This window comes from Mobula birostris, chromosome 8 (genome assembly GCF_030028105.1).
Source record: "Mobula birostris isolate sMobBir1 chromosome 8, sMobBir1.hap1, whole genome shotgun sequence".
NCBI lineage: Eukaryota > Metazoa > Chordata > Chondrichthyes > Myliobatiformes > Myliobatidae > Mobula > Mobula birostris.
In genome coordinates this window covers 128945526-128964501 of record NC_092377.1, presented here as the reverse complement: position 1 = coordinate 128964501, position 18976 = coordinate 128945526, and the positions used below count along the sequence as shown (strand labels likewise).

At 46.3% G+C, this 18976-nt stretch overlaps 1 protein-coding gene across 4 annotated transcripts in view; it reads left to right on the top strand.

The window, feature by feature from the left end:
- The window catches only part of LOC140201690 (dual specificity tyrosine-phosphorylation-regulated kinase 1B-like), a 98662-nt gene that overhangs the window by 68520 nt on the left and 11166 nt on the right, over nucleotides 1-18976 (top strand). For all 4 annotated transcript variants that reach the window (XM_072266225.1, XM_072266223.1, XM_072266222.1 and 1 more), the window contains exons 2-3: nucleotides 7202-7431; nucleotides 13706-13825. In XM_072266225.1, coding sequence (XP_072122326.1) covers nucleotides 7282-7431; nucleotides 13706-13825 — 270 coding nt within the window. In that variant the 5' untranslated portion in view covers nucleotides 7202-7281. The remainder of the gene's footprint in view (nucleotides 1-7201; nucleotides 7432-13705; nucleotides 13826-18976) is intronic.

Genomic DNA, 18976 nt, shown 5'->3' with positions numbered 1-18976 from the left:
GTGGGGGAGGGGGAGATCCAAAATGATAGGAGAAGACAGGAGGGGGAGGGATGGAGCTAAGAGCTGGACAGGTGATTGGCAAAGGGGATACGAGAGGATCATGGGACAGGAGGCCCAGGGAGAAGGAAAAGGGGGAGGGAGAAAACCCAGAGGATGGGCAAGGGGTATAGTGAGAGGGACAGAGGGAGAAAAAGGAGAGTGAGAGAAAGAATGTGAGTATAAAAATAAATAACGGATGGGGTACGAGGGGGAGGTGGGGCATTAGCGGAAGTTGGAGAAGTCAATGTTCATGCCATCAGGTTGGAGGCTACTCAGACGGAATATAAGGTGTTGTTCCTCCAACCTGAGTGTGGCTTCATCTTTACAGTAGAGGAGGCCGTGGATAGACATGTCAGAATGGGAATGGGATGTGGAATTAAAATGTGTGGCCACTGGGAGATACTGCTTTCTCTGGCGGACAGAGCAGACTTATTTTGAGCAGCATGTTTTGTGGAAAACGATTGCTAGGCCTTCAACCCCGATTTCAGCTCAACTTTCCAGGCACGAATTGCGCTCTTTGGGGGATAGCTGTCTTTAAATTCCTGGTGGTTGGTGTTGCGGTGCTGCTCCAGATTCCCTCTTTTAGTCAGTGCTTGTGTTTGGTGGCACAACATACATACACACTTGTCTTTCACCAAGGTGAATAGAAATTCCTCTTCCCATTCTGGATGGAATTTGTACGTTTTTGCCTTCTTTCGTGGAGCCTCTGCCACGCTATCAGTATATCATGAGCGACTGCCGATTGCGTTGCCTCTGATCTGAGCCGACATTTACATGCCAGGCACGACCTAATTAATTAGCTTGTTTATTTTGGCTTTTTTTCTTAAAGATGTGCTGGGTGCATCCGGACTACCGCCGTACCACTGCATGCTTCGCGGCCCGGAGGTTGGGGACACTGCCGTATATTGATGTTTGCGACAGTCTGTACTCTTATCTAATCTGATTGGTCACTTTGATGCAGCACAGGCTACGCTGAAAACGCGGTGCATGGCGGGGGAACTATACACATGCGTACTGGGCAGAAAGAACGGAACTAAACCCCCACAACCTGGAAAAAATCTCTTTTTACAAACAGTTTTTTAGCGAAAATATTGCTATATTTCCATTATCCTAATTAGTATTACTTTTATAATGCTCACATTACAACAGTGTTTGTGTATTTATTTTTGATTTTTCTTCGGGATCTACTGGGAAAGTCTCAAAGATCGACCGGTCGATCGCGATCGACGGGTTGGCGACCCCTACCCTAGAGGGCTCAATCACGAGCTGCTCTCAAAAAAAAAAAACATCTTGTAGGCATTCTACAAATTTCCCCTCTTGGGATCCGACAACAATCTGATTTTCCCAATCTACCTGCATATTGAAATCCCCCATGACTATTGTAGCATTGTCCTTTTGGCATAACCTTTTCTATCTCCTGTTGTAATTTGTAGCCCACTACTTTGCTACTGTTTGGAGGCCTTTATATAACTCCCATCAGGGTATTTTTACCTTTGCAGTTTCTTAGCTGTCCCCACAAGGATTCTACACATTCTGATCCTATGTAACCTTTCTCTAAGGATTTGAATTCAGTGTTTTACCCTACAGAGCCATCTCACCACCTTTGCCTACCTGCCGGTCCTTTTGATACAATGTGTATCCTTGGATGTTATCCCCTAGCTTTAATCTTCGTTCTGCCATAAATCAGTGATGCCACAACATCATACCTGCCAATATCTAATGGTGCTACAAGTTCATCTATCTTATTCCATATACTGTGTGCATTCAAATATAACATATTCTGTCCTGTATTCATCACCCTTTTTGATTTTGTCCCTCTTTTATATTGCAACTCATCAAATTGACTGCAATTTTGCATTCTCATCAGCCTGCTATTGCTAGCAGTATCACTACACACTGCCTCTGTTTGTAAACCAATTGCCTCATCATCAGCCCTGACATTCCGGTTCCAACCCCTTGCCAAATTAATTTAAACCTTCCTGAACAGCTCTACCAAACCTGCTTGCAAGGATATTGGTTCTGTTGAGTTCCGGTGTAACCCATCCCTTTTGTACAAGTCATACCTTTCCCAGAAGAGATCCCAATGACCCAGAAATCTAAATTCCTGCCCCCTGCACCAATTCCTCAGTCACATATTTATCTTCCAAATGCTCCTATTCTTACCCTCATTGGTGGGTGACACCGGTAGCAATATGGAGATTACTTCCCTGGTGGTCCTGCTTTTCAACTTTATACCTAGATCCCTAATATCTCTCTTTCGGGCCTTCTCACATTTCCTACTTATGTCACTGGCGCCAGTATGTACCAAGACTTCTGGCTTTTCACCTATCCTATTTAGAATACTATGGACCTGATCTGATACATACCTGACTTTGACATCTGGGAGGCAACTTATCATCCAGGTATCACTATCGAGTCCACAGAATCTCATCTCTATTCCTCTAACTATGGAATCTTCTATCACTACTGCAGTCCTCTTCATCTCTCTTCTCTTCGGAACCTGATTGCTGTGGCTCCCCCCAGTAGGCCGTCCACCTCAACAGTATCCAAAATGGTATACTTATTACTAAGGGCAATGGCCAGAGGGGTTCTCTGTACTGGCTGCCCATTTCCCTTCCTTCTCCTGGCAATCTCCTGCAACCTAGAGGTGACTATCTGCCTGTAACTCCTATCTTACATTTCCCCAGTCTCCTGTATGCGCTGAATGTTATGGAGCTACAGCTCCAGTACTTTAACATGTTATCCAAGGAGCTGCAGCTTGGCACACCTGGTGCAGATGTGGTTATCTTAGGTTTCCCAGAATTCCCACATCTTACACAAAGAACATAACCCTGTCCCTGGAGTCATTCTCACTGCTCTGACTATGCCTCAATAAACAAGGAATGAAGAATAAAGAAGAAGAAGAAGAAGAAACTTACCAGATACTTGCTTCACCCAAGCCAAATAAGCCAAAGCCTCTCCACTCTGACACTGGCCCACTCCAACAATCGCTGCTCCACTTGCCCCGCGTTATCTTTATTTGTTTTTGCTAACGAATCCAGTTCACTGATTGGCCGCAATTCGAACTCTGAAAACGGCCACGAAGTACACGATAGGCATGCTAAGTCATACAGGACTGACTCAGTTCCTTCAGCCTGCCTAGTCTGTACTGGTCAGGGGCAGTGGGGGCTGCAGTACACATGTTCCTGAACTGAGCTTAGGAGGGTTGAGAACTTCAAGTTCCTAGGAGTGAATATGACCAATAGCCTCAATACACGGTTGTAATGGATTGATCTGTATGCAAGACAGGATTTCCATTTTACATGTGAAAATAATTTACCAATTTACCACTAATCCCATTTTTTTTTTATACTTCCCACATTCCTATCAAATTTCCACCCCCCTTCACACCACGGATTGTCACCCTCATCCATACAGTAAGGGGGCAATTCACAACTGTTGGTTAACCCATCCACCTCGCACATCAGTTTTTGGGATGTGGGAGGAAAACATGGGGGTGGGGTGGGGAGAACCTTGCTGTCAAGGAGAGAAAGCTCAGTTTCCACACTCGGATAGTACTAGAGGTCAGGATTGATCCTGCAGTGGCTGTGCAACTTACAGGTGGCTCCAGTCCACACATTACTCTCTTTGTATCCCTGAAAACTGGGATCAGGCTCGTCTGCTTCCCATTCTGACCGTTGGCATGGTGGTCATGACACCAAAACTACTCTGAGCTACTGAACAACATTAAGGTGCCAGTTCCTGTGGGTATGGTCACCGAGCATAATTTCTACCACAGGAAACATATCACCCAGTGTGACTTGCACATGCGAAGATTTCGCGACTGCAGGAGTATGCAAAAGTGCTTGTATGAATTGAGTTTTTATTTAGAGGTACGGAATAGACCCTTCCATCTCTTTCAAGCCACGCTGCCCAGCAATCCACCAATTTAACTCTAACCTAATCATGGAACAATTTACAATGACTAATAACCTACTAACCTTTGGATTGTGGAAAGAAACCAAAGCACCCAGAGCACATACTTGCTTACAGAAGGTGCCAGAATTGAACTCCAAACTCCGACGCCCTGCGCTGTAATAGTGTCGCGGCAACTGCTACACTACTATGACGCCCTTTCTGTGGCTTAAGTTAAGAACTGGGCAACACAGTGCTGGAGGAAAGTTTAAAGTTCAAAGTAAATTTATTATTAAAATACATACACGTCACCATATACAACCATGAGATTCACTTTCTTGCGGGCATACTCAGTAAATTGAAGAAACATAATAGAATCTACAGAAGACTGCACGAAATACGCCAGACAAATGACAATGTAAAAGGTAACAAACTGTAAATATAAAATATTTAAAAAAATAAATAAACAACAAATATTGAGAACATGAGATGAAGAGTCCTTGAAAGTGAGTCCATAGGTTGTGGGAACAGTTCAATGATAGGGTGAGTGAAGTTACCCCATTGGTTCAAGAGCCTGATGGTTGAGGGGTAATAACCTGGTGGTGAGAGTCCCGAGGCTCTTGTACCTTCTTCCTGATGGCAGCAGTGAGAAGAGAGCGTGGCCTGGCTGTGGGTGTACGTGATGATGGATGCTGCTTTCCTGCGATAGTGCTGTTTAGCTGTGCTCAATAGTGAAGAAGGCTTTACCCATGATGGCCTGGGCCCTATCCACTGCTGTTTGTTGGACTTTCTATTCAAGGGTATCTACACCAGGCTGTAATGCAACCAATCAATATGTATTATCCACCACACGTCTATAGAAGTTTGTTAAAGTTTGAGATGTCATGCTGAATCTTCGCAAACTTTTTCATAATTGCATTTACACGCTGGGCTCACAGTTCCTCTGAGGTGATAACACTGATCCTCTCCACCTCTTATCTCCATTGAGGACTGGTTTCCTCCTCGTGAAGTCAATAATCAGCTCCTTGGTCTTGCTGATATTGAGTGAGAGGCTGTGGGATTATCAATATCCCTCCTGTTACTGATTTGTCACCAGCTTTGATGCAGCTGACAACAGTGGTGTCATCAGCAAACTTGAAAATGGCATTGGAGCTGTGCTTAGCCACACAGTCATAGGTGTAAAGCAAGTAGAGCAGGGGCTAAGCACACAGTCTTGTGGTGCACCTGTGCTGATGGAGATTGTGGTGGAAATGTTGTTGCCAGTCCGAACTGACTGAGGTCTACAAGTGGGAAAATAGAGGATGCAATTGCACAAAGAGGTATTGAGACCAAGGTCGTGAAGCTTATTGATTAGTTTTAAGAGGATGATAGTTTTGAATGTTGAGCTTTAGTCGATAAAGAGCATCCTGATATATGCATCTTTACTGTCCCGATGTTCCAGGTTGAGTGAAGAACCATTGAAATAGAATCTACTGTGGACCCGTTGTGCCGGTAGGCAAATTGGAGCGGATCCACGTCGTTTCTCAGGCAGAAGTTGATATGTTTCATCAGCAACCTCTCAAAGCACTTCATCGAAGTGGATGTAGGTGCTACTGGACGATAGCCATTGAGGCAGGTTACCACATTCTTCTTAGGCACTTGCATAATTGAATCCTGCTTGAAGCTCAGGAGGTCAGGTGGCACCTGTGGAGGGAAACAGACAGCCGATGTTTCGGGTCTGGCCCTCCTTCAGGACTGGAAAGAAAGGAGAGAGAGCCAATACATAAAGAGGTGGAGCAAGAGCTGGCAGGCGATAGGTGGATCTAGCTGAAGGAGTGGGGTGATAAACAGATGAGAGGAGGGACAGAATGGGAATAACATCAGAAGATGGAAGGTAATAAGAGGAGGTGGAAGGGATTCTGCAGATGCTGGAAATATGGATCAGCACACACAAATGGAGGAACTCAGCGGGTCAGGCTGCATCAACGGAGGGGAATAAACAGTCAATGTTTTGGGACAAAACCTTTCCTTATGACAGTGTGTGTGTGTGTGTGTGTGTGTGTGTGTCTGTGTGTTTGTCTGTCTGTCTGTCTCCTGGTGATAGGTGGAAGTGAAGGGGGCTGAAGATAGAATCTGATTGGACAGGATGGGGGAGTAATGGAGGAATATGTGGGTGATTCCAGATTGCAGCATCAGTTTGTGAAAGCATTATTACTTTTGCATGTACAAGATACAGTGAAAAGCTCTTGAGACAGATCTTTACATGCACAAGTACATTGAGGTAGTACAGAAAAAAATGCAGATGATAGTGTTAGAGTGAAGTGCAGAGTAGGTAGACAAATAACGTGTAAGAACCAGGATTGGGGTAGATTGAACGATCAAGAGTTCAACTTTATCGTAAGACGTCCATTCAGTAATCTTATAACAGTGGGATAGAAGTTGTCCTTGAGCCTGGTGATACCTGCTCTTAATCTTTTGTATCTTTATATATTTTGAACTCCCTGCTGAATGTTTGAAAGCAAAAGGAGTACGTGCCTTGCAGTCAGTTCCCTTGGGCCAGTGGAGAGACCTCATAATCCCTCCGGGGCATGTTTCAGTGGCTGGAGGAAGGGGGGAAGAGATGGTGCTGCATTCTCTGAGGATGGTGGTTGGTGTTTCTGAGGTTCTGATGTTCTGATGAACCCTTGCTGTAACAGGACTGACACAAACAGTCTGTGTAATTAGAGATAGTGAAAGGTTGCGCAGAGCAGACATGGAGAGGACATTTCCATCAGTGGGAGAGTTTAGAATCTGAGGGCACAGCCTCAGAATAAAGTGATGTCCTTTTAGAACTGAGATGACGAATTTCTTCAGCCTGGATAGGAGAATGGGGTTGATTTAAAATAAACAGCCATGATTGAGTGGTGAAGCAGACTCAATGGGTGAACTGCCTAATTCTGCTGCTGTATCTTGCGGTCTGAAAGCATTCTCAGGGAAGCGGGACTGAGGATATGCTGCACCTTGGGAGGTGTTGGGGACTATCTGCCACTCTGGGCTTGTAGATTCAAGGAGCCCTATCGCCATGATTATGGCACTGTAGAACATGGAACGGGACAACACTGGGTGGCCATTCAGCCCACAACGTTGTGCCAAGCTCTATACTGTGTGGGGGTGTTTGGGTACTGGTTACTGTTTCTGCTGAACTGTGAGTTTGTATGGGATGTCTTGAGATGTTTCAGAAGTAGGGATGAACATATTGCCTAGCTGCTGACTGGTGTATTTTTCTTTCTTTACACGTGCGTGTCCACAGGTGGGACCAGCTCAGGATGCAAGCCACCCTCCTCTCACTGCCTGGCTGCCTCACTTGGCTTCACCCCCACTGAGCCCAGCATGTCGAGTCAGCACAGCCACCTGCCACTCAGCAGCCTGCAGCCCACGAATGAGACCCCGCAAGCCCGGCACGGGCCGCACTGGGGCCCGACCAGCGCTCGTACCCGAGGCCAAGCCGCCGACCACCAGAGGGGCACCACCACTGATAAGGTACGTGTGCCAGCCAAGTTGGCTTCACCGTGTCATGCACTGTACGGCGAGGGATGCACATGATCGCAAGCTCATTCAGAATCTGCTCTATTGTCACTTACGTTGTGAAACTTGTTGCTTTTGTGGCAGCAGTACAGTGCAGGGCATAAGATGACTATAAGTTTCAATAAAAAATACTGCAGAAGAGGGATAGAGAGGTTTTGTTCACAGGATCATGTGCCGTTCAGAAATCAGAATCAGCTTTATTATCACTGACATGTCCTGAAATTTGTCTTGCGGCAGTAGTACAGTGCGATAAAAATTATGAAGTTGCATTAAGAATTATAAAAATAAGTAGTACCACAAGGGAGCAAAATGGTGAAGTAGTGTTAATGTGTTCATGGACCATTCAGAAATCTGATGGCAGAGGGAAGAGGCTGTTCTTGAATCGTTTGAGTGTGCATTTTCAGGCTACTACCTCAGTAATGCCATGTGGCCACATGACTCCCTGTCTCAGGGACTGAGGGATGCTGCCTTCTTGAAGGCACCAACACTTGAAGATGTCCTCACTGTTGGGGAGGATTGTGTCCATGATCAGCTGGCTGAGTCTACCAGCTTCTGCAGCCTCTTTCGTTCCTGTGCATTCAAGCCTCCATACCAGGCAGTAAGGCAACCTGTCAGAAAGCTCTCCAAGGTAGAGTCACAGAGTCACACAGCATGAAAAAAGGCCTTCAGCTTTTTCCACGCTGACCACAGCATCCTCCCTGCTATTCCCAGGTGAATGTCTTCTGCTCATAACCCTCCAAATCTTCCCCCTCCATGTAACCATTCAAATGTTTCTTAAATATTGCAATTATCTATCTTGACCACTTCCTCTGGCAGCTCTTTCCAAGTACATCCTCTGTGTAAAGTGCTTACTTCTCATGTTTCTTTCAATCTCTCTCCTCTTATCTTGTATCTGTGCCCTCTAGTTTTCAACTCCTAACCCTGGGGAAGAAATTATGTATGTCCATCCTTTAGAGGCATCTCTCATTCTTCTACACTTCAGGGAATAAAGATACAGTGGGCCATCTCTGTCTATAACTCAGGCCCTCTAGTCCAGGCAGCATCCTCTCAAATCTCTGCTGCACCCTTTCCAGCTGCCTTTCTTATAACACAGTGATCAAAACACTACACGATACTCCAAGAGCAGTCTCACCAGTGGCTTACTGCATTTAACTGTAACATAATGTCCCTAATCCAGAACTTGATTTTAATTGCATCATTAAAATGAAACAGTACACTTACATCTGCATATATAGGAATCTGATAGTCTTTTTTTATACACACCAAATACCAGCACCACAGGCATGGAGGTAGAGGCAACAACAGAATATAAATTATATCATACACTGAAAAAGTTAAGGAAGACCTTGATGTGAAACAAAAAGAAAGACACATTCGAAGACAGATTCAAGGTAGGGCAAGCAATGGTGTGTAGTGTCTCGTTGCTGTGGTAGAGTTAGGATTGTGCCAGTTGGTTCAAGAACCAAATAGTTGAAGGAAAGTAGCTGTTTCTGAATCTGGTGGTGTGGGAAATCAGGCTTCTGTACCCCTTTTCTGGCAGTAAAACCCAGGGAGACTGGAACTTATTCCCAAAGATTGGTTGTTATTGGGATTTTATTCCTTTTCGAAGCACTCTCTCTCTATTTTTTATATATATCTACCAAACTCTTCGCCTCTCCCTCGCCCATCCTCTGCCTCCCCATCGTCCTCCTCTCCGCCTCTCCCTCGCCCGTCGCCCCTTCTTCCCCTCCCTCGCTCCTTCTCCCCCTCCCTCGCCCGTCGTCCCCTCTTCCCCTCCCTCACCCGTCGCAGTCCTCTCCCCCTCCCTCGCCCATCACCGTCCTCTCCCCCTCCCTTGCCCGTCGCCGTCCTCTCACCCCTCCCTCGCCCGTCGCCGTCCTCTCACCCCTCCCTCGCCCGTCGCCGTCCTCTCCCCCTCCCTCGCCCATCATCCCCTCTCCCCCTCCCTCGCCCGTCGCCGTCCTTTCTCCCCACTCACTTGCTGTCGTCCTCCTCCCTCCTCTCCCTCGTCAGATGATGTGGTGTATCTATTAATCTGCACATACTATCAGTGCCCCACTTCTCTCACCAGGATCAAGTTAAAACCTGCCCATTCCTGCTGTGTCTATTAATTCACATGTATATCAGTGCCCCACTTCCCTCACTAGGATCAGGTTAAAACCAGCCCATTCCCAATGTACGCTCGCTATATCTATTAATCCAGACATACTAATGGTGCTGTACTTCCTTCTCTAGGGTCTGGTTAAAACCTGCCAATTCCTGCTGTGTACCTGCAGTGTCTATTAATCTACAGATACCAACAGTGCCCCACTTCCCTCACCAGCGCCTTTTTGAAATCTGCTGATTCCTGCTGTATCTATTAATCCGCACATACTAGCAGTGCTCCACTTCCCTCTCGGAGCACCTGGCCATTCACACAAATTCCTTATACTGGAGGACAGACATCAGTCTTGGCTAGCCATAAATTTTCATCCTTGGGTCAGGGGCTAATGACCCTGCCGAGAGTGACTTACCTCATGAAATCCCAAGGCTTTTTCCTCATCTACAAGCTACAGTCAGGAGTGTGATGGAACCCTCTTCACTTGTGTGGGTGAGTGCAGCTTCAACCCTTGAGAAGTTTTGTCTCTCTAGGACAAAGCCTATTCAATTGGCAACCCTCCCACCTCCCTCCACCACTGGCACACTGTGGCTGCAGACAGAGTGCACCATCTGCAGAACTCACTATTGTCCACAGCCTACTCCAAAAGCACCTCCCAAATCCACCACTTCTACTGCCCACAAGAACAGGGGCGCAGGGGTCCAAATTGCAAATCAATCAACGTTTCTTTACCATTCCTAACTGATATAGAAACACCAGTGCCCAAGAACAGAAAGTGGTGGGTACAAACCAGGCCATCACAGGCAAAGCTCTCTCCACTATTGAGCATATTTACATGGAGCGCAACTACAGGAAAGTAGCATCATCCATCATCAAGGACCCCTGCTTTCTAGGTCATTCTCTCTTCTCGCTGCTATCATTGGCAGGAGGTACAGGAGCCTTGAGTCCCACACCACCAGGTGCAGAAACAGTTATGACCCCACAACAGTGGTCCCCAACCACTGGGCTGTGGACCGGTACCGGGCCGCAAAGCATGTGCTACCGGGCCGCGAGGAAACGATATGAGTCAGCTGCACCTTTCCTCGTTCCCTGCCACGCCCACTGTTGAATTTGAACGCACGCAAGGTCATTACCCACGCAAGGTCATCAGTCAGTTGTTAACCTGCAACTACTCGATGAGTAAAAAACAAATGTCCCTTGAGCGTTTCTTTGGAAGAGATGGTAGGGGACATAAAAGGCCTAACAATGATGATAACGCAGAGACAGCTGAGGCGGAGGTTGCGAAGAAAAAAAGAAAGCTTCCTTCAACAGAAAATACGATGAGTCGTACATAAAATATGGTTTTATTGCGACCAGTGACTCGCACGCTCCAAGCCCCCTGTGTGTGATATGTGGAGACAAGCTGTCCAATGAGGCAATGAAGCCCTCAAAACTGCTTTGGCACCTTGAGTCCTTGCACTTAAAGACAAACCCGTTGAGTTTTTTGAGCAGAAAAAACGTGAGCAAGCGGGACAGAAGCAAGTGCTGAGAGCCACCACCTCCACAAATGTTGCTGCTCTGAGAGCGTCGTACTTAGTGGCTAGCCATATTACTAAGGCTAAGGAGCCTTTCACTGTTGGTGAAGAATTGATTCTGCCTGCTGCCAAGGACATGTGCCGTGAACTGTTGGGGGAAGCTGCAGCTAACAAGGTGGCACAGGTTTCTCTTTCAGCGACCACAGTTTCAAGGAGAATTGATGACATAGCGGAGGACATCGAAGCACAGCTGTTGGAACGGCTTAACGAGTCTGGTTTCACTTCCTGAGTCAAAGAGGTTGCTCCTGAATGCCAGTCTGCACACTGTGTCACACACAGGGAAATGTTGGCTAGCCGAAAAATGTCACCTGATCTTACCAGCGTATTGAGTGACGTTGTTGAAGTTATCAATCACATCAAAACAAAAGCCCTTAACCCACGTCTGTTTGAGCAGCTTTGCAAGGAAATGGATGCAGAGCACAAATGCTCCTCTTACACACTGAAGTCGGGTGGCTATCAAGGGGGAGAGCCCTGGCCAGGGTTTTTGAGTTAAGAGAACAGCTACAGAGATTTCTTTCGGGGAAAAAAGTCACAACTGGCAGCACACTTCAGTGACGAGGAGTGGATAGCAAAACTCGCTTATCTGTGTGGCATCTTCAACCTGCTCAGTGAACTCAATTTGTCACTTCAGGGGAGAATGACAACTGTCTTCAAGTTGGCAGATAAAGTGTCTGCTTTCAAAGCCAAACTGGAACTGTGGGGATGGCGAGTGGACAGGGGCATATTTGACATGTTCCCAACATTAGCTGGGAATTTGGGAGAGACTGAGGCTCACAGCTGGTGCGCGAACACCTACCTTCGCTGTCGACAGAATTCAAGCGTTACTTCCCAACCGCAAATGACCCAAGACGTGCAAAGGAATGGGTCCGTGACCCATTTGTGAATGTCCCCGGTGAATCATCCATGTCAGCGCTGGAAGAAGATCAACTCCTTGAGCTTGCAAATGACGATGGGCTGAAAAGTATGTTTGACATAAGATCTCTGCTGGCATTCTGGATCAAAGTCAAGGCTGAATATTCTGAGATAGCCATGAAAGCACTGAAAACGTTGCTTCCATTTCCAACATCATATCTCTGCGGAGTGGAATTTTCTGCAATGAACGCAATGAAAGCTAAATTGTGGAATAGACTGGACATAAGGAACCCCCTTATGACTTATAACTGACTTACCACTATATTCATGTGAGGAAAATATGCGCTGTGTGTTTAATATTAAATTTGTTAGATGAACCCTTAGAAACAAAAGTGAGTGTATTAGCCACTGATAAGTGACATAGTTGACTTATCACCTATATTCCGGTCGTGATTAACACACCACCCCTGTCGGCTGGTCCGCAAGAATATTGTCAATATTAAACCGGTCTGCTGGGGCCCCCCGCCCTACAATGATCATGATGCTGAACCGGTGTAGATAACTTCAATCACCACTACTCTGAACTGATCCTACACCTACAGACTCACTGTCAGTGACTCTTTACAACTCATATTCTCAGTATTAATTTTTATTCGCAGTTTGTCTTCTTTTGCACTTTGGTTGTTTGTCAGTCCTTGTCTATTTATGTGTAGTTTATTGTAAATTCTGTTGTATTGATTTTTTTCTTAACTGTAAAATGGCTGCAAGAAATTGAGTCTCTAAGTAATATGTGGTAATATATACATATGTACTTTGGTGATAAATTTACTTTGCACTTTGCACTAGCACTAATTCCCTCCAGCTTCTACACCCCTCCCTATCTCTGTAACCCCCTCAAGACTCCACACCCCTGCCCACCTCTGTGATTCCCTCTGCCTTATACACCCCTCAAAGTCTCTGTAACCCCTCCACCTTCTATAATCCTCTCTGTCACTGTGATCTCCTCTGGCCCCTATACGCCCCCTGTCTCTGTGAACTCCTCCAACCTTGATGCCTCTCCCTCCCTGTCTTTGTAACCACCTCTGGACCCTATACTCAACCCCGTCTCTAAATCACTTTGGCCCCTACACCCCTCCCTGTCTCTGTAACCCCCTCCGACTTCTGTAACCCTCTCTGTCACTGTGATCTCCTCTGACCCCTCCCTATCTTTGTAACTACCTCTGGACCCTACACCCCTCCCTGTCTCTGTGATTTCCAGCCTCTAGCCTCCTCCCCATCTGTTTGAAGACCACCTCCCCCTGGTGGACCCTAGATTGCTTCCTATCCCTGTAACCTCTTCCAGCTTCTGTGCATAATTCTCTTTGCCTCCACATGCTCTCCCTATCACATCTCTGTGTATGTAATGTCCTTTGGTGGTGCAGCCCCTGGTGAGGGGGTGATTGGCTTAATATCATCAAGTGTCTATTCCTGCAGATCAGCAACATTTCCCAGTGTCATGATGCCCAGCATTCTCCTGTGAAATTGGAGTTGTCCCACAACTGCTTTTGTTCTCTGCAGCCAGAGCTGGCAGCAAGACCCCTTGTACTTTCCTGGCCTGCCTCTCGATGTGTGAAATTTGTTGGTGGGGAGAGTCATCCCTGCCACACAAACTGGAGCCCAGCCACCACAACATGGAATTCTATCATTCTGGTCTTTCTCTTTCTAGGCACTCTCGGACATGACGATCCTGCAAAGGAGGATTCCGCTCTGCTTCCGCGAGTCCGGGATGACTCCCCTCAGGAAATTGTCAGTGGATTTGATCAAGACGTACAAGCACATAAATGAGGTGAGCAGATGGCTGTGGTGACCTAACACCTGTCACACTGGACCTCCCTATCCTTGGGGTGGGGTTAGTGAGGGTCCCCATTTTTCCCTCTTAGTTCAGCTACAGTTGAAAAGCAAGCTCTGGAGCCCACAATGTTAATGGCAGCAGAATACCAAATTAAACTAAATCCCTTGTGGTCCATATCCCTCCTTTACCGCTACCTGGCAGCGTATTCCAGGTACTCACCACACTCAGAATCAGAATCAGGTTTATTATCACCAGCATGTGACGTGAAATTTGTTAACTTAGCAGCAGCAGTTCAATGCAATACATAATCTAGCAGACAGAGAGAGAAAAAAAACATAATAAATGAACAAGTAAATCAATTACTTGTATTGAATAGATCTTTTGAAATGTGCGAAAACAGAAATACTGTATATTGAAAAAAGTGAGGTAGCTTCAATGTCCATTTAGGAATCTGATGGCAGAAATGAAGAAGCTGTTCCTGAATCGCTGAGTGTGTGCCTTCAGACTTCTGTATCTCCTTCTGATGGTAACTGTGAGAAAAGGGCATGCCCTGGGTGCTGGAGGTCCTTAATAATGGACGCTGCCTGTCTGAGATACTGCTCCCTAAAGATGTCCTGGGTATTTTGTAGGCTAGTGCCCAAGATGGAGCTGACTAGATTTACAACCCTCTGCAGCTTCTTTTGGTCCTGTGCAGTAGCCTTCCATACCAGACAGTGATGCAGCCTGTCAGAATGCTCTCCATGGTACAACTATAGAAGTTTTTGAGTGTATTTGTTGACATGCCAAATCTCTTCAAACTTCTAATAAAGCATAGCTGCTGTCTTGCCTTCTTTACAACTGCATCAATATGTTGGGACCCCGGTTAGATCCTCAGACATCTTGACACCCAGGGACTTGAAGCTGCTCACTCTCTCCACTTCTGATCCCTCTTTGAGGATTGGTATGTGTTTCTTCGTCTTACCCTTCTTGAAGTCCACAATCAGCTCTTTCGTATTACTAACATTGAGTGCCAGGTTGTTGCTGCGGCACCATTCCACTAGTTGGCATATCTCACTCCTGTACGCCCTCTCGTCACCACCTGAGATTCTACCAGCAATGGTTGTATCGTCAGCAAATTTTTATATGGTATTTGAGCTATGCCTAGCCACATAGTCATGTGTATACAGAGAGTAGAGCAGTGGGCTAAGCACACATCCCTGAGGTGCGCCAGTGTTGATCGTCAGCGAGGGGGATATGTTATCACAAATCTGCACAGACCGTGGTCTTCCGGTTAGGAAGAAAGGTTCCAGTTGTAGAGGGAGGTACAGAGACCCAGGTTCTGCAACTTTAAGAGGTGATGTCAGGGATAATTTTTCACACTAAATGGTGGCGGCGGTGGTGGAAGTGGATACAATAGGGTCTTTTAAGAGCCTCTTAGATAGGTACATGGAGCTTAGAAAAATAGAGGGCTATGTGCTAGGGAAATTCTAGGCAGTTTCTAGAGCAGGTTACACGGTTGGCACAACAGTGTGGGTCTTAGGGCCTGTAATGTGCTGTAGATTTCTATGTTCTATGTTCTCAATCAGGATTGTGGGAATGATGGTATTAAATGCTGAGCTATAGTCGATGAACAGCATCCTGACGAAGGTGTTTGTGTTGTCTAGGTGGTCTAAAGCCATGTGGAGAGCCATTGAAATTGCGTCTGCCATTGACCTATTGTGGCAATAGGCAAATTGCAATGGGTCCAGGTCCTTGCTGAGGCAGGAGTTCAGTCTAGTCATAACCAACCTCTCAAAGCATTTCATCACTGTCGATGTGAGTGCTACCGGGCGATAATCATTGACGCAACCCAAATTATTATTCTTAGGCACTGGTATGTTTGTTGCCTTTTGGAAGCAAGTGGGAACTTATGCCTTTAGCAGTGAGAGGTTGAAAATGTCATTGAATACTCCCACTAGTTGGTCGGCATAGGTTTTCAGAGCCTTACCAGGTACTCCATCAGGACCTTCTGCCTTGTGAGGGTTCACTCTCTTTAAAGACAGTCTTAACATCACAGGGTCATCAGGTGCAGCAGGGATCTTCACAGCTGTAGTTCTGTTCTCCCTTTCAAAGCGTGCATAGAAGGCGTTGGTTCATCTGGTGTGTAAAAACAACTTGTTCTAACATGTCCCTTCAACTTTTCCTCTTTCACCATGAATGTGTCCTCTAGTACTTGACATTTATACTTTGGGATGAAGATTCTGACTGTCTACCTGACCTTTGCCTCGTAATTTTATAAATTTCTATTAGCTCTCCATAACACCATAAGACGTAGAAGAATTAGGCCAATCAAGCTATTGAATCTGCACTGCCATTTGATCACGGTTGATTTATTATCCCTCTCAGCCTCATTCTCCTGCCTACTCCTTTTAACCTTTTATACTCTTACCAATTAAGAACCTATCAACCTCCATTTTAAATATACCCAATGGCTTGGCCTCCACAAACATTCTGTGGCAATTCCATAGACTCACCACCCTCTGGCTAAAGAAATTCTCCTTCTCTCTGTTCTAAAGGGATGTCCTTGTATTCTGAGGCTGTGCCATGCAGTCCTAGCCTCCCCCACTACAGGAAACCTGCTCTCCATATACACGCTATCTAAGCCTTTCAATATTCAATAGGTTCAATAGGTACATTTACTGTCAGAGAAGCGTATATAATATGCATCCTGAAATTCTTTTCCTTTGCAAACATCCACGAAAACAGAGGAGTACCCCAAAGAATGACAGTTAAATGTTAGAACCCCAAAAGTCTCCCACCCAACTCCTCCCTCCCACGCATAAGTAGCAGCAAAGCAACGACTCCCCCCCGACTAGCAAAAAAGCATCGGCACTCCCCACTGAAGCGTGCAGCAAAGCATCAGTGAAGACACAGACTTGCAGTACCCCAAAGAATACTCGTTCACCTGGTAATCCAACATACCACAGGCTGTCTCTCTGTGTCTCTGTCTGTCTGTCTGTCTGTCTGTCTGTCTCTCTCTCTCTCTCTCCCCCCCTCTCTCTCTCCCCCCCTCTCTCTCTCCCCCCCTCTCTCTCTCCCCCCTCTCTCTCTCCCCCCTCTCTCTCTCCCCCCTCTCTCTCTCTCCCCCCTCTCTCTCTCTCCCCCCTCTCTCTCTCTCCCCTCTCTCTCTCCCCTCTCTCTCTCCCCTCTCTCCTCTCTCCTCTCTCTCTCTCTCTCTCTCTCTCTCTCTCTCTCTCTTCCCCCCCCTCTCTCTCTCTCTCTCCCTCTCTCTCCCCCTCTCCCTATTAAGGGAAAAAGAGGTGTCCCCGTTCCACAGCGAGAGGGGCGACATAACAAAGCAACTCACTGATTTATGGCGTTAAAAGTATGTTGTGTCGTTTTTTTCTGAGCTCTGTGCCCAAAGAACTCGGGTCTCTGGGCACACAGCCAGCTCACTGCTTACGATCTGCTGTCTCCCACGACACATCAGACAGCAGCACAGGCCTTAAATCAGCCCACCTCCAGAGCCATGAAAATCCAGCACCCTGAAGGCGCGCTCGTCTTCCAGGCTGCATCCTTGGTGTATTGAAAAGCAGCCAGTTGTGAGTCCCCAAGAGCGGGTCCCATTTCTGCAAAGAACTGAAGTCAGCGTGTAACTCCAGGTCAGGGTCTGCAGAAGAACCTTGAAAGGGGAAAAGAGAGATATCAAAGATAGCAATAGAGTTGTTTCCGAAGATGCAATAAGGAGTTACCGTTAGGTTTCAATCAGCTTCTCTTCCCCTCCCAATTCGTCTAAGCTCCAGAAAGTACAGGCCCAGCACCATCAAACACTTCTCATATGTTAACCGTTTCATTCCTGGGATCATTCTCATGAATCTCTGGACGCTCTCCAATGTCAATACATCCTTTCCTAGATAAGGGACCCAGAATTGCTCACGATACTCCCAAGTGCAGTCTGACCAGCTTTATAATGCCTCAACATTACATCCTTGACATTGTTTTTGCCTTCCTTACTCTCGACTCAACCTGCAAGTTAAGCTTTAGAGAATCCTGCAGAGGATTCCCAAGTTGCTCTGCACCACTGATTTTTGATTTTTGAATTAGAAAATAATCTATGCCTTTATACTTTCTACCAAAGTGCCTGACCAGAGACTTTCCTGCACTATATTCCATATGCTACTTCTTTGCCCATTCTCCGAATCTCTTCCTTCTGCAGGCTTCCTGCTTCCTCTACACTACCTGCCCCTACTTGTCTCCCCTCAGCCTCTGCCGTTCTCAGAGAAAACAACCCAAGCTTGTTCAACCTTTCCTTGTAGCTCATACCCTCTAATCCAGGCAGCATCCTGTTAAATGTCCTCTGTACTCTATCCATAACCTGCACAGCCTCCTTGTAATAGGGTGGCCAGAGTTGTACACAATACTCAAAGTGTGGCCCAACTAATGTTTTTTTTTTTATGGAGTTGTAATGTGACTTCCTGAGTCTTGTACTCAATACCCCGATTGATAAACACAAGTATACCATGTGCCTTTATATCTTATCTAGTCGCAGGGTCTCTTTCAGAGAGCTATGGACTTGGATCCCAAAATCCCTTTGTACTCTTTCCAGCTTATTGGAACAGTTTAGTGAGTTATGGACCTAATGCAGCCAAATCAGGCTAGCTTAGATTGATATCGTGACGTGGTCTCTGTGACTCTCTCTATTCATCAGATCCACTTATTGTTTTGACTGTTCCCAAAATGTGTACCCTCCCTCTAACCCCTGCCAACACAGATACCGCCTGACCCACTGAGTTCCTCCAGTAGCTTGTCTTTTGCTCGAGATCTCAGTGTCTGCAGTCTCTTATGTAATAATTAACCAGTGCCAAATTGTCTGGGGGTGACTGACGTTCCATAGGGTTTTCCAAATGGACTGAGCTTTGTGGAAAGTTGTGAGGTTGTCCTGGGAATTGGGTAGATTTGGTTAGTTGACTTAACGCAAACTATAGGAACAGCACCTTGTATTCCACCTGGATAGTCCACAACCTGGTGGCATGTACATTGAATTAGAATTGGGCTCATATGATGTGAAGACATGAGAGGACATGTCCCGGATGGTGATGGTTACCTGCATTAGAGATGATGGATGCCAGCTACTGGAGATGTCCTTGATGGTGGAGGGGTTTGTACTCATGGTGGAGCTGCCGGAGC